The sequence below is a fragment of the Delphinapterus leucas genome, chromosome X, assembly GCF_059928025.1.
Source record: "Delphinapterus leucas isolate spDelLeu-1000000601 "Yukka" chromosome X, BTC_Dleu_Yukka2, whole genome shotgun sequence".
Classification (NCBI taxonomy): Eukaryota; Metazoa; Chordata; class Mammalia; order Artiodactyla; family Monodontidae; genus Delphinapterus; species Delphinapterus leucas.
The window spans coordinates 59,147,094-59,163,537 of record NC_143150.1 but is presented as its reverse complement, the minus strand read 5'-3'; the positions used below and the strand labels follow the sequence as shown (position 1 = coordinate 59,163,537).

Genomic DNA, 16,444 nt, shown 5'->3' with positions numbered 1-16,444 from the left:
GGCATATAGTTGCTTGTAGTAGTCTCATGGTCCTTTGTGTTTCTGTGCTATCAGTTGTAACTTCTTTTCATTTCTAATTTTATTGATTTGAGTCCTCTCTCATTTTTTCTTGATTAGTCTGGCTAAATGTTTATCAATTTTGTTTATCTCTTCAAAGAACAAGCCTTTAGTTTCATTGATCTTTGTTTTCTTCATCTCTATTTCATTTATTTCTCCTCTGATCTTTATGATTTCTTTCCTTCTACTAACTTCAGGTTTTGTTTCTTCTCTTTTCTTTAGTTGCTTTAGGTATAAGGACAGATTGTTTATTTGAGATTTTTGTTTATCTTGTTTCTTGAGATAAGATTGTATTGCTATAAGCTTCCCTCTTAAAACTGCTTTTGCTGCATCCCATAGGTTTTGGGTCATCATCTTTTCATTGCCATTTTTTTCTAGGTAATTTTTTATTTCCTCTTTGATTTCTTCAGTCATCCATTGGTTATTTAGTAACATATTGTTTAGCCTCCACATGTTTGCGTTTTTTACAGTTTTTCCTGTAATTGATTTCTAATTTCATAGTGTTGTGGTCAGAAAAGATGCTTGATATGATTTCAGTTTTCTTAAATTTACCAAGGCTCAATTTGTGACCCATGATGTGATCTATCCTGGAGAACGTTTCTGTGCACTTGGGAGGAAAGTGTATTCTGCTGCTTTTGGATGGAATGTCTTATAAATATCAGTTAAGTCTATCTGGTCTAATGTGGCATTTAAGGCTTGTGTTTCCTTATTTATTTTCTGTCTGGATGACCTGTCCATTCATGTAAGTGGGGTGTTAAAGTCCCCCACTATTATTGTTTTACTGTTTATTTCCCCTTTTATGGCTGTTATCCTTTGTCCTATATATTGAGGTGCTCCTATGTTGGGTGCATATATATTTACGATTGTTATATCTTCTTCTTGGATTGATCCCTTGATCATTATGTAGTGTCCTTCCTTGTCCCTTGTAATAGTCTTTATTTTAAAAGTCTGTATTGTCTGATATGAGTATTGCTACCCTAGCTTTCTTTTGATTTCCATTTGCATGGAATATCTTTTTCCATCCCCTCACTTTCAGTCTGTATGTGTCCCTAGATTCGAAGTGGGTGTCTTGTAAACAGCCTATATACGGGTCTTGTTTGTGTATCCATTCAGCCAGTCTGTGTCTTTTGGTTGAAGCTTTTAATCCATTTACATTTAAGGTAATTATCGATATGTATGTTCCTACTGCCATTTTTATAATTGTTTTGGGTTTGTTTTTTTTGGTCTTTTATCTTCCCTTTCTCTTCTCTTGTGGTTTGATGACCATCTTTAGTGTTGTGTTTGGGTTACTTATCTTTTTTGTGTGTATATCTATTGTCATTTTTTGGTTTACATTTCCCATGAGGTTTTGATAAAGCAGCCTATATAGAGAAGGTTGTTTTAAGTTGGTGGTCTCTTAATTTCAAATACAATTCCCATTTCCTGCATTTGTATTCTCTTATCACAGTTGCTCATTTTGATATCATATTTGTGTAAGGATGATTTCCTGCTTTTACTGTATGTTTGCCTTTACCAGTGAGCTTTCCCATTTGTAATTTCCCTGTTTCTAGTTGTGGCCTCTTTTTTTTTTTTCCTCTGCCTAGAGAAGTTCCTTTTGCATTTGTTGTATAGCTGGTTTGGTGGTGCTGAACTCTCTTAGCTTTTGCTTGTCTGTAAAGCTTTTGATTTCTCCTTCAAATCTGACCAAGAGCCTTGCTGGGTAGGGTATTCTTGGTTGTAGGTTTTTCCCTTTCATCACTTGAAATATATCCTGCCCCTCTCTTCTGGCCTACAGAGTTTCTGCTGAAAAATCAGCTGATAACCTTATGGGGATTCCCTTGTGTGTTATTTTTTGATTTTTCCTTGCTGCTTTTAATATTTTTTCTTTGTATTTAATTTTTGTTAGTTTGAGTAATATGTGCCTCGTTATGGTCCTCCTTGGGTTTATCCGGTATGGGACTCTGCGCTTCCTGGACTTGGGTGACTATTTCCTTTCTCATGTTAGGGAAGTTTTTGACTATAATCTCTCCAAGTATTTTCTCTGGCCCTTTTTCTTCTTCTTCTTCTTCTTCTTCTTCTTCTTCTTCTTCTTCTTCTTCTTCTTCTTCTGTGGCCCCTATAATTCGAACTTTGGTGCGTTTAATGTTGTCCCAGAAGTCTCTGAGACTGTCCTCATTTCTTTTTGTTCTTTTTTCTTTATTCTGTTCTGCAGCAGTGATTTCCACCATTCTGCCTTCCAGTGCTCTTTCCCTTCTTTTGCCTCAGTTATTCTGCTATTGATTCCTTCTAGTGTATTTTTCATTTCAGTAATTGTATTTTTGATTTCTGTTTGTTTGTTCTTTAGTTCTTCTAGGTCTTTCTTAAACATTTTTTATATCTTCTTAATCTGTGCCTTCATTCTTTTTCTGAGATCTTGGATCATCTTTAGTATCATTACTCTGAATTCTTTTTTAGATAGATTGCCTATCACCTCTCCATTTAGTTGTTCTTGTAGGTTTTTATCTTGCTCCTTTATCTGCAGCATATCTGTCATCTCATTTTGTCAAACTTACGGTGTTGTGGTCTCCTTTCTGCAGGCTGCAGGATTGTAGTTCCTGTCACTTCTATTGCCTGCCCCCTAGTGGGTGAGCTTGGTCCCAAGGCTTGTGGTCTTATCCCCTTGATAGGTGATTTGACTGGTGGTGTGGTGACCAGAGCCTGCCCTGGATATTGAGAGGGCCTCCCCTTTGTTCTGTGGTTGTCACTGCGCTGTCAGGGACAGGGTCTGCTCCCTAATTGTTGGAGTAGATGTCTCCAGATCTTAGCTGTGTTTCTCATCTGCGGTGCAAAGTGGGTGGGATTGGAGCACTCCCACTGGGAGAGAAGCCAATGTGTATTCCTTCTCTGGAGCTGTTCGCCTGTGAATGTGCTCTGTTGTGTCCCCTTTCGTCCATTGTGTGGGCTTACAAAGTACACTGTTGTTGGCACTGCTGTTGGTCCCACCTTAACTGTGGGTATGCGAGCACTTGGCCATAGTGACTCTCAAGCATTGGTTTCACCCGGTCACTCACACAGATCCACTGAGGTCAGGTCCCAGGACTGCAGTAGTTGTGCACCTGGACCTGCTGTGGGAGCTATGGAGGCAGCTCAGACTCTGACCTGGCCCAATCCCCATGTGTACGTGCCCACAAAGCCCACAGCTGCTAAATCCAGACCTGTCCCAGCTACAGGAGCACTTGTTGTCCTTTTGGATGTTTCGCAGGCACTGAATTTAGGAAGCCGTCAGTGGAGGTGTAACTCCGTGGTTCACACAGCGCAAGGAGAGATTTCAGCTCTTCTTCCTTAGTCCCACGACCCCTGGGGTGCAGCTGCGGTTTCAGCCCCACCTCTGCATGTGTTCCTCCCACTGGAGTCTCTACACGAGCCCATCAGGCAGGAAGGAGCCAAGGCAGCAATTGGGGCGAGCAGGCCACCCTGGTGGCAGGGTGCTGGAGTAGCAATTGGAACGCGTGAGCCCATCAGGCAGTGACTGGGGCTAGCAGGTTGCCCAGGCAGAGAGGTGGGGGGGCAGGGGAGACGATTGCAGGGGCACATGTGCCGGCTCCGGTGGGAGCCCTCCCAAGTGCTCATGGAGGCATGGGCTGGCACTTGAGGAGAAAGGCTGCAATGGGGGCCCCACCCACTGCGCATCACTCAACATGAACACATTGCTTCTGTGGTGGTCCTGGCTCCCTCCATGAGCATTCCTGATTGCAGAGCTCCTCACTCCTGTCCCCTCAGGCTGTCTCCTCACAGCCAGCAGCAGCCCTCTCCCCTGGTCTGCTCGCCAAATCCCATGTTCCAGCACGCAGCCCCTGTGTGCACCAGCAGACATCTGTCTCAGGCTGGGGTGTGCAGTGCTCTGGCACGGACCCCCTGTGTAGGTCTCACTGTCTTGCCTGCCACCAACCAGTTGCTCCAAGCTCCCGAAGCTCCCCTTCTGTCCCAGCTGATCTCCTCGCTCGCGAGGGGGCTTCCGCAGACACACACCTCTCCTCATCTTCAGCTCCCCGCCAGCGGTGCAGGTCATAACCTGCTTCCTCTCCTCTTCCTTTTCCTTTCTTCTTTCTTTCATCCTACCTGGTTGCGTGGGACCTTTCTTCTCTTTTTATGTGTCCGAGGTCCTCTGCTAGTGTTCAGCAGGTGCTCTGTGAGAATTGTTCCATTTGTAGATGTATTCTTGATGTGTTTGTAGGTAGAGATGAACTTCACATCCTCTTACTCTTCTGCCATCTTGGAAAGCCCACTACTGCTAATTTTAGAAAAAATTCATCACTACAAAAAGAAAGCCCCTCCAAGAGAAAAAAGAAAGAAAGAAAGCCTATACCCATTATCATCACTTTGATTTCAGTCTCTCCTAAGCCCCTGGTAACCACTAATCTGCTTTCTTTCTCTGTGGATGTGCCTATGCTAGACATTGCATATAAATAGAATCATATAATATGTGGCCTTTTGTGACTGACTTCTTTCAATTACCAAAATGTTTTCAAGTTTCATCCATGTTATAGAATGTATTTGTATGTCATTTCCTTTTATTGCTGAATAATAGTTCATTCTGTAAATACAGCAGGTGTTTATCCATGTATCAATTGATGGACATTAGGGTTATTTCCACTTTGGGGCTATTATGGCTGATACTTCTATGAACTTTGTTGTGTAAGTTTTGTGTCAACATATGTTTTCATTTCTCTTGGGTATAGACCTAGGAGTGGAACTTCTGGTCCATATGGCAACTGTATCTTTAAACCTTTGAGGAACTGCCAGGCTGTTTTCCAAAGCAATTACACCATTTACAGTCTCACCAGCAGTGTATGAAGGTTCCAGTTTCTCCACATATTTACCAACCCTTGTTATTGTCTCTTTTTTGATTATAGCAATCCTAGTGGGTGTGAAATGATACTTCATTGGAGTTTTGATTTGCATTTCCCTAATAAGTAATGATATCAAGCATTTTTTCATGTGCTTACTGGTAATTTGTACATCTTTAGAGAAATGTCTATTCAAATTCTTTGTCAATTTTTAAATTGGGTAATCGCCTTTTTACTGTTGAATTGCAAGTGTTCTTTATTTATTCCAGATACAAGTTCTTTATGAAATACATGATTTGTAAGTATTGTTCATAGGTTGTCCTTTTACTATATTGATGGTATCATTTGCAGCACAAGTTTTTAATTTTGATGAAGTCCAATTTATTTATTTTTTGCTTTTGTTGCTAGTGCTTCTGATGTTGTATATAAGAAATCATTGCTTAACCCAAAGTCATGAAGATTTACCTTTATGTTTTCTTCTAAGAGTTGTATAATTTTAGCTCTTATATTTAGTTCTGAGATCCATTTTGAGTTAATATTTTGTATGTGGCATGAGGTAGGGGTCCAACTTCTTTATTTTGTATGTGAATATCCAGTTGTCCATGTACTGTTTGTTGAAAATACCATTGTTTCTCCATTGAATTTTCTTTGTTACCTTGTTAAAAATCAGTTGACCATAAATGCATGGGTTCATTTCTAGACTCAAAATTCTATTCCATTTATCTATATATCTATCCTTATAACAATACCATCCTATTATTTTGTAACAAGTTTTGAAATTGAGGAGTATGTGTCCTCCAATTTTGTTCTTCTTTTTCAAGATTGTTTTGGCTATTCTGTTTGCCTTTCACACCTGTATGAATTTTAGCATCAAATTTTCGTTATATGGGGAAAAGAAAGACAAGCAGGATTTTCATAGTGGTTCCTTCAGGTCCATGGATCAATTTGGGAAATATTGCCATTCTAATAATATTTAGCCTTGTAGTCCAAGAACCTGGGATGTCTGTGATGTATTTCCATTTATCTACATGTTCTCTCTTGCTTTCAACATTTTTGTAGGTTTAAGTGTACAAGTCTTACACTTCTTTGTTGAATTTATTCCTAAGTATTTTATTTTTTGATGCTCTTTTAGATGGAATTGCTTTCTTAATTTCATTTTCGGATCATTTATTGCTAGTGTATAAAAATACAATTGATTTTTGTATATTGATCTTTTACCCTGCAACCTTACAGAATTTGTTGTAGTAGGGGTTATGGGGGTTCCTTAGGATTTTCTATATACAAGATCATACCATCTGTGAATGGAGATAGTTTTGGTTTGTTTGCTTGCTTGCGTGTCTTTTACATCTGTATTGGAGTATAATTGCTTTACAATGGTGTGCTAGTTTCTGCATTATAACAAAGTGAATCAGTTGTACATATACATATGTTCCCATATCTCTTCCCTCTTGCATCTCCCTCCCTCCCACCCTCCCTATCCCACCGCTCTAGGTAGTCACAAAGCACCGAGCTGATCTCCCTGTGCTATGCGGCTGGTTCCCACTAGTTATCTATTTTATGCTTGGTAGTGTATATTTGTCCATGCCATTCTCTCGCTTTGTCACAGCTTACCCTTCCCCCTCCCCATATCGTCAAGTCCGTTCTCTAGTAGGTGTGTGTCTTTATTCCTGTCTTACCCCTAGGTTCTTCATGACATTTTTTTCCTTAAATTCCATATATATGTGTTAGCATATGGTATTTGTCTTTCTATTTGTGACTTACTTCACTCTGTATGACAGACTCTAGGTCCATCCACCTCATTACAAATAGCTCAATTTCGTTTCTTTTCATGGCTGAGTAATATTCCATTGTATATATGTGCCACATATTCTTTATTCATTCATCCGATGATGGACACTTAGGTTGTTTCCATCTCCTGGCTATTGTAAGTAGAGCTGCAATGAACATTTTGGTACATGACTATTTTTGAATTATGGTTTTCTCAGGGTATATGCCCAGTAGTGGGATTGCTGGGTCATATGGTAGTTTTATTTGTAGTTTTTTAAGGAACCTCCATACTGTTCTCCATAGTGGCTGTACCAATTCACATTCCCACCAACAGTGCAAGAGTGTTCCCTTTTCTCCACACCCTCTCCAGCATTTATTGCTTCTAGATTTTTTGATGATGGCCATTCTGACCGGTGTGAGATGATATCTCATTGTAGTTTTGATTTGCATTTCTCTAATGATGTTGAGCATTCTTTCACGTGTTTGTTGGCAGCCTGTATGTCTTCTTTGGAGAAATGTCTATTTATGTCTTCTGCCCATTTTTGGATTGTGTTGGTTTTTTTGTTGTTATTGAGCTACATGAAATGCTTGTAAATTTTGGAGATTAATCCTTTGTCAGTTGCTCCATTTGCAAATATTTTCTCCCATTCTGAGGGTTGTCTTTTGTCTTGTTTATGGTTTCCTTTGCTGTGCAAAAGCTTTGAAGTTTCATTAGGTCCCATTTGTTTATTTTTGTTTTAACTTCCATTTTTCTGGGAGGTGGGTCAAAAAGGATCTTGCTGTGATTTATGTCATTGATGTTTTCCTCTAAGAGTTTGATAGTTTCTGGCCTTACATTTAGGTCTTTAATCCATTTTGAGCTTATTTTTGTGTATGGCGTTAGGGAGTGATCTAATCTCATACTTTTACATGTACCTGTCCAGTTTTCCCAGCACCACTTATTGAAGAGGCTGTCCTTTATCCACTGTACATTCCTCCCTCCTTATCAAACATACGGTGACCATATGTGCATGGGTTTATCTCTGGGCTTTCTATCCTGTTCCATTGATTTATCTTCCTGTTTTTGTGCCAGTACCATACTGTCTTGATTACTGTAGCTTTGTAGTATAGTCTGACGTCAGGGAGCCTGATTCCTCCAGCTCCATTTTTAGTTCTCAAGATTGATTTGGCTATTCGGGGTCTTTTGTGTTTCCATACAAATTGTGAAATTTTTCGTTCTAGTTCTATGAAAAATGCCAGTGGTAGTTTGATAGGGATTGCAATGAATCGGTAGATTGCTTTGGGTAGTAGAGTCATTTTCACAATGTTGATTCTTCCAATCCAAGAACATGGTATATCTCTTCATCGATTTGTATCATCTTTAATTTCTTTCATCAGTGTCTTATAATTTTCTGCATATAGGTCTTTTGTCTCCTTAGGTAGGTTTATTCCTAGATATTTTATTCTTTTTGTTGCAGTGGTAAATGGGAGTGTTTTTTTGATTTCACTTTCAGATTTTTCATCATTACTGTATAGGAATGCCAGAGATTTCTGTGCAGTAATTTTGTATCCTGCTACTTTACCAAATTCATTGATTAGCTCTAGTAGTTTTCTGGTAGCATGTTTAGGATTCTCTATGTATAGTATCATGTCATCTGCAAACAGTGACAGCTTTACTTCTTCTTTTCCGACTTGGATTCCTTTTATTTCCTTTTCTTCTCTGATTGCTGTGGCTAAAACTTCCAAAACTATGTTGAGGGAGAGTGGTGAGAGTGGGAAACCTTGTCTTGTTTCTGATCTTAGTGGAAATGCTTTCAGTTTTTCACCATTGAGGACGATGTTGGCTGTGGGTTTGTCATATATGGCCTGTATTATGTTAAGGAAAGTTCCCTCTATGCCTACTTTCTCCAGGGTTTTTATGAAAAATTGGTGTTGCATTTTGTCGATAGCTTTCTCTGCATCTCTTGAGATGATCATATGGTTTTTCTCCTTCAGTTTGTTAATATGGTGTATCACGTTGATTGATTTGTGTATATTGAAGAATCCTTACATTCCTGGAATAAACCCCACTTGATCATGGTGTATGATCCTTTTAATGTGCTGTTGGATTCTGTTTGCTAGTATTTTGTTGAGGATTTTTGCATCTATGTTCATCAGTGATATTGGCCTGTAGTTTTCCTTCTTTTTGACATCCTTGTCTGGTTTTGGTATCAGGGTGATGATGGCCACGTAGAATGAGTTTAGGAGTGTTCCTCCCTCTGCTATATTTTGGAAGAGTTTGAGAAGGATAGGTGTTAGTTCTTCTCTAAATGTTTGATAGAATTCGCCTGTGAAGCCATCTGGTCCTGGGCTTTTGTTTGTTGGAAAATTTTTAATCACAGTTTCAATTTCAGTGCTTGTGATTGGTCTGTTCATATTTTCTGTTTCTTCCTGATTCAGTCTTGGCAGGTTGTGCTTTTTTACGAATTTGTCCATTTCTTCCAGGTTCTCCATTCTATTGACATACAGTTTCTTGTAGTAATCTCTCATGATCTTTTGTATTTCTGCAGTGTCAGTTGTTACTTCTCCTTTTTCATTTCTAATTCTATTAATTTGAGTCTTCTTCCTTTTTTCCTTGATGAGTCTGCTAATGGTTTATCAATTTTGTTTATCTTCTCAAAGAACCAGCTTTTAGTTTTATTTATCTTTGCTATCGTTTTCTTCATTTCTTTTTCATTTATTTCTCATCTGATCTTTATGATTTCTTTTCTTCTGCTAGCTTTGGGGATTTTTTGTTCTTCTTTCTCTAATTGCTTTACGTACAAGTTTAGGTTGTTTATTCAAGATGTTTCCTGTTTCTTAAGGTAGGATTGTATTGCTATAAACTTCCCTCTTAGAACTGCTTTTGCAGCATCCCATATGTCTTGGGTCGTCATGTCTCCATTGTCATTTGTGTCTAGGTATTTTTTGATTTCCTCTTTGATTTCTTCAGTGATCACTTCGTTATTAAGTAGTGTATTGTTTATCCTCCATGTGTTTGTATTTTTTACAGGTCTTTTCCTGTAATTGATATCTAGTCTCAAGGTGTTGTGGTTGGAAAAGATACTTCATACAATTTCAGTTTTCTTAAATTTACCAAGGCTTGATTTGTGACCCAAGATATGATCTATCCTGGAGAATGTGCCATGAGCACTTGAGAAAAATGTGTATTCTTTGGTTTTTGGATGGAATGTCCTATAAATATCAATTAAGTCCATCTTTTTTAATGTATCATTTAAAGCTTGTGTTTCCTTATTTATTTTCATTTTGGATCATCTGTCCATTGGTGAAAGTGGGGTGTTAAAGTCCCCTACTATGAATGAGTTACTGTCGATTTCCCCTTTTATGGCTGTTAGTATTTGCCTTAGTTATTGAGGTGCTCCTATGTTGGGTGCATAAATATTTACAGTTGTTATACCTTCTTGGATCAATCCCTTGATCATTATGTAGTGTCCTTCTTTGTCTCTTCTAATAATTATTATTTTAACGTCTGTTTTGTCTGATATGAGAATTGCTACTTCAGCTTTCTTTTCGTTTCCATTTTCATGGAATATCTTTTTCCATCCCCTCACTTTCAGTCTGTATGTGTCTCTAGGTCTGAATCGGGTCTCTTGTAGACAGCATATATAAGGGTCTTGTTTTTGTATCCATTCAGCCAGTCTGTGTCCTTTGGTGGGAGCATTTAATCCATTTACATTTAAGGTAATTATCAATATGTATGTTCCTATTCCCATTTTCTTAATTGTTTTGTGTTTGTTATTGTAGGTCTTTTCCTTCTCTTGTGTTTCTTGCCTAGAGAAGGTCCTTTAGCATTTGTTGTAAAGCTGGTTTGGTGGTGCTGAACTCTCTCAGCTTTTGCTTGTCTGTAAAGGTTTTAATTTCTCCATCAAATCTGAAAGAGATCCTTGCTGGGTAGAGTAATCTTGGTTGTAGGATTTTCTCCTTCATCCCTTTAAATATGTCCTGCCAGTCCCTTCTGGCTTGCAGAGTTTCTGCTGAAAGATCAGCTGTTAACTTTTTGGGGATTCCCTTGTGTGTTATTTGTTGTTTTTCCCTTGCTGTTTTTAATATGTTTTCTTTGTATTTATTTTTTGACAGTTTGATTAATATGTGTCTTGGTGTGTTTCTCCTTGGATTTATCCTGTATGGGACTCTCTATGCTTCCTGGACTTGATTAACTATTTCCTTTCCCATATTAGGGAAGTTTTCAAGTATAATCACTTCAAATATTTTCTCTGTCCTTTTCTTTTTCTCTTATTCTTCTGGAACCCCTGTAATTTGAATGTTGGTTCATTTAATGTTGTCCCAGAGGTCTCTGAGGCTGTCCTCTGTTCTTTTCTTTCTTTTTTCTTTATTCTGCTCTACAGTAGTTATTTCCAGAATTTTATCTTCCAGGGCACTTATCCGTTCTTCTGCCTCAGTTATTCTGCTCTTGATCCCATCTAGAGTATTTTTAATTTCATTTATTGTGTTGTTCATCGTTGCTTGTTTCATCTTTATTTCTTCTATGTCCGTGTTAAATGTTTCTTGCATTTTCTCTATTCTATTTCCAAGATTTTGGATCATCTTTACTATCATTTTTCTGAATTCTTTTTCAGGTAGACTGCCTATTTCCTCTTCATTTGTTAGGTCTGGCGGGTTTTTATCTTGCTCCTTCATCTGCTGTGTGTTTTTCTGTCTTCTCATTTTGGTTATCAAACTGTATTCGGGGTCTCCTTTTTGCAGGCTGCAGGTTCATAGTTCCCGTTGTTTTCGGTGTCTACCCCCAGTGGCTAAAGTTGGTTCAGTGGGTTGTGTAGGTTTCCTGGTGGAGGGGACTAGTGCCTGTGTTCTGGTTGATGAGGCTGGATCTTGTCTTTCTGTTGGGCAGGTCCACGTCTGGTCGTGTGTTTTGGGGTGTCTGTGGACTTATTATGATTTTAGGCAGCCTCTCTGCTAATGGGTGGTGTTGTGTTCCTGTCTTGCTACTTGTTTGGCATAGGGTGTACAGCACTGTAGCTTGCTGGTTGTTGAGTGAAGCTGGGTGCTGGTTTTGAGATGGAGATCTCGGAGATTTTCACCGTGTGATATTATATGGAGCTGGGACGTCTCTTGTGGACCAGTGTCCTGAAGTTGTGTCTCCCACCTCAGAGGCACAGCACTGACTCCTGGCTGCAGCACCAAGAGCCTTTCATCCACATGGCTCAGAATAAAAGGGAGAAAAAGTAGAAAGAAGGAAAGAAAGAGAGAGAGAGAGAGAGAGAGACACGGAGAGGAAGGGAGGGAGGGAGGAAGGAAGTAAAGAAGGAAAGAAAGTGGATAAAATAAGATAAAATAAAATAATTTATTAAAATAAGAAATAATTATTAAGAGAAAAATTTTTTGAAAAAAAAAAAGAAAAAAATGGTCGGATAGTACCCTAGGACAAATGGTGAAAGCAAAGCTATACAGAAACAATCTCACACAGAAGCATACACATACACACTCACAAAAAGAGGAAAAGGGGAAAAAATCATAGATCTTGCTCTCAAAGTACCCCTCCTCAGTTTGGGATGATTAGTTGTCTATTCAGGTATTCTACAGATGCAGGGTACATCAAGTTGATTGTGGAGATTTAATCCGCTGTTCCCGAGGCTGCTGCGAGAGATTTGCCTTTCTCTTCTTTGTTCTCACAGCTCCTGGGTTTCAGCTTTGGATTTGGCCCCGCCTCTGAGTGTAGGTCGCCAGAGGGCGTCTGTTCTTCGCTCAGACTGGACGGGGTTAAAGGAGCCGCTGATTCGGGGGCTCTGGCTCACTCAGGCCTGGGGTTGGGAGCGGTATGGATGCTTGGCAAGCCTGCGTCAGCAGAGGCCAGCGTGACATTGCACCAGCATGAGGCGCGCTGTGCATTCTCCCGGGCAAGTTGTCCCTGGATCCCTGGCAGTGGCGGGCTGCACAGGCTCCCCGGAAGGGAGGTGTGGAGAGTGACCTGTGCTCGCACACAGCCGCCTTGGTGGCGGAAGCAGCAGCCTTAGCGTCTCATGCCCGTCTCTGGGGTCCTCACTGTTAGCTGCGGCTTGGGCCCTTCTCTGGAGCTCCTTTAAGCAGTGGTCTTAATCCCCTCTCCTTGCGCACCAGGAAACAAAGAGGGAAGAAAAAGTCTCTTGCCTCTTCGGCAGGTCCACACATTTCCCCGGACTCCCTCCCTGCTCGCTGTGGTGCACTAACCCCCTGCAGGCTGTGTTCACGCCGCCAACCCCAGTCCTCTCCCTGCGTTGCGACCGAAGCCCAAGGCTGAGCTCCGAGCCCCGCCCGCCCTGAGCAGACAAGCCTCTCGGGCTGTTGAGTGCCGGTCGGCACTGATCCTCTCTGCGGGAATCTCTCCACTTTGCCCTCCACTCCCCTGTTGCTGTGCTCTCCTCCGCGGCCCGGAAGCTTTCCCCCTCCGCCACCTGCAGTCTCCGCCCATGAAGGGGCTTCCTAGTGTGTGGAAACTTTTCCTCCTTCACTACTCCCTCCCTCTGGTGCAGGTCCCGTCCCTATTCTTTTGTCTCTGTTTATTCTTTTTTCTTTTGCCCTACCCAGGTACGTGGGGAGTTTCTTGCCTTTTGGGAGGTCTGAGGTCTTCTGCCAGCGTTCAGTAGGTGTTCTGTAGGAGTTGTTCCACGTGTAGATGTATTTCTGGTGTATCTGGGGGGATGAAGGTGATCTCCATGTCTTACTCTTCTGCCATCTTCCCGATTTGAGATAGTTTTATTTATTCCTTTCCAACTTAGTGTCTTCTATTTCTTTTTCTTTTCTGAATGCACTGGCTAGAACGTCCAGTAAAATGTTGAACAGAAGTGGTGAGAGTGGCATTTTGTATGTTTCTGATGTAAAGAAGAAAACACTCATTCTGTTACTAGTAAGTATGACTTAGCTGTAGGAGTTTTGTGTTAAGAGAACGTATTCTGTATATTAGTCCTTTGAAATTTCCTAAGACTTTCAATTCCTGAAATGGTCCAGGGTGCAGTCAGTTTTTTATACATTTCCATTTGTGCTTGAAAATATTATGTAGTTTGCAGTTGTTCAATGCACTGTGCTATATATGCCCGTGAGATCAAGCTTATTGATTATATTTTTCTGTACCAGGAGTCAATAGAGTTTTTTCTTAAAAAGCCCTATAGTAAATACTTTAAACATATCTAACTCTGTCACTTCGTCTCAACTGCTGTTGTAGCACAAAAGCAGCTGTAGACATTACGTTAATGAATGAGTATAGCTGGTGACCCTATAAAACTTGATTTACATAAACTGGTGACTAGTCCATGGGCTATAGTTTGCCCACTTCTGCTCGTTACTGTTAGTTTTTATTTTTAATCTGGTTTTTGATCAGCCATCATGGAGAATAAGTAAAACTTCCTCTATGATGGCAAATTTGTCTATTTCCCCTTGTTTCATGTATTTTGAGAATATATTAATAGATGCATACAAGTTTAAGAATGTACTCTCTCACAAAAAAAAAAAAAAGAATGTACTCTCTCATTATTTAAACTTTTTGTCTTAATATAGGTCCTTGATCTCTAGTAATGATTTTTGTCTCAAAGTCTGTTTTGTCTAATATTAATATAGCTTATAGTAGCTTTCTTTTGGTGGCTATTTGCCCAATATGTATTTTTTATTCCTTTTTTTCCCTAACCTTTCTAAATAATTGTTTTAACAGTGTCTCATAAACAAAATGTTGGCTGTATTTTGTAAATGCAATCTCTTCATCTTTGTCTTTCAACTAGATCATTTTATCCGTTTGCATCTATTATAATTTTTAATATCTTTGGAATCATTTCTACCAAGTTTTTGTGGTTTTTGTTTTTCTTACCTCTTCTGTTCTTTTATTTCCTTTCTTTGCTTTATTTTCTGTCTCTTTTTTTTTCTATAACATAGTTTGTTAATTCTGCCTTCTTTTTATTTTCTTTTATTGGTCACCCTAGAAATTTTAACTTGCATTCATTTCAAGTCTCATCAGTATATTTACCCTCTGTCCAAACCATATTAAGAACCGAGAACATTTTAATTTCTGACATCCCTTCCTAACTTATACTATATTGATACTCAGGGATGTAGTTCTATTTTTTAAACACATGCCTAAAAATTATTATTTTATATATTCATTGTTTTAGTTTTACCCACATATTTACCACTTTCTTTGCTAATCATTCCTTCTTCCATCACAGACCTTCTCAATGGGAATATTTTTCTTCTGCCTTAAGTACATGTTTTAAAATTTCCCACTGAGGGTCATTTGGTTACACATTATCTTGGGTTTTGTCTGTCTGTGTCCTTCTCCCCTCATTTTTGAAAAAAAGATATTCTACTGAGTATATAATTCTCAGTTAAGTTACTTTTTTTTTAGTGCATTGAAGATATTATATTGTGCCTTCCAGTGTTGTTTTTGAGAAGTCACAGTTTATCTAATTTTTATTCCTTTGAAAGTAATCTGTCTTTTCTCTCTGGCTTTTTTTTTTTTAATATCCCCTCTTTATCCTTGGTGTTATAGAGTTTTACTATGACTTGTCTAATTGTGGAGTACTTTTTATTTATCCTGTTTGGGATATGTTAGTTTTCTGAACCTGTCAAGTGTTCATAAGTTCTGGAAAAATCTTGACTATTCTCTTCAAATATTACTTCTGCCCCATCTTTCTCCTTTTCTCTGGAACTCTGATTAGGCATATATTAATATTTCTCACTCTATCATACGTATCTCTTTCATACTTATTTTTCATTTCTTTGCATAAAAATTTCTTTAGGTCTACTAATTCACAAAATCTCTCAGCAACTATAAACTGTATCCAATCTATTAAAACTTATCAATTGAGTTCTTTATTTGTTTTAATTTCCAGTTCTAGAAGTTCTCTTTCTCTTTATTTTCATTAGCTTTGGTAATTTTTGTAGTCTCTTGCTCTTAACTGAAATTTCCTCTTTTATTTCTCTAAAAATAAAAAATATATGTATTTGATACCATATGTTCTAGTATATACATTTTTTGTGGCTCTGATTCTGCTCTTTGTTGTTTCTGCTAGCTCTTGTCCAGATGCTTCCTTGTGTTTTCTGATTTTGCTTCTTTGTGTTTTTTAATTTTTCAAAATTGTGGTCTCATATTTCTTGGGCCTTTATCTGTTGTAAATCTTTGAAGTCTGGGTAGCTTCCTTCAGAGAGGAGATGTTCATTTGCTTCTGCCAAGCATCTGTGGGGGATACCAGCCTGGGAGCACCTTAAATGTATACTTAATTTGAGATTTCTTAGATTATCAAGATAGTTTTATGCTGCACATTATGAGTTCTCACTTGTGATTGCCAATTCTTAGGAAATATTTCTTTCCTCTCTACTCCGTGCCCAATCTTTGAGACAATCCGTTTTCCTAACAGTTCCTTGGAGTGAACTGTTTATTTCTAGTTCAACCTTAAATTGAGCATGCAGCACCTTGAGATGCCGATTTTATAGGCTCTCCAGTAAGATTGCCCACCTCAAGCTCATTCTGGGTTTTGTTTCCTGATCCCATACTCCATGAACCATCTGTTTTACAGCAAATGACATCAAGGTAAAAGCTGGCTTAAAATACATTTTATCAGCATTTTTAGTTGTTTTCAGTAGGAATGTTGATGAGGATTCTTATTCTGCCATACTGCTGGAAAAGGAAGTTCAGCTATTTTATATTTTTGACATGAATTTTTTTCCTTCTAGCTCCCCATATATACTGCACCACCTCTCCAGTCTAAATATGTTGATGAGCAGCCTGGTCATTTACAAATGGGCTTTGCGTCCATTCGCACTACAACTGGTCGTTATATTGGCTGGTGCAAGGTAAGTGAATTCTGATAGTGGTT

General features: G+C 39.0%; 1 protein-coding gene across 6 annotated transcripts in view; it reads left to right on the top strand.

Annotated features, from left to right (window-relative positions):
• Window positions 1–16,444, top strand: part of APOOL (apolipoprotein O like) — a 113,918-nt gene that overhangs the window by 51,176 nt on the left and 46,298 nt on the right. For all 6 annotated transcript variants that reach the window (XM_089904321.1, XM_022580817.3, XM_089904317.1 and 3 more), the window contains exon 3: window positions 16,302–16,421. In XM_089904321.1, the coding sequence (XP_089760447.1) occupies window positions 16,302–16,421 (120 nt within the window). The remainder of the gene's footprint in view (window positions 1–16,301; window positions 16,422–16,444) is intronic.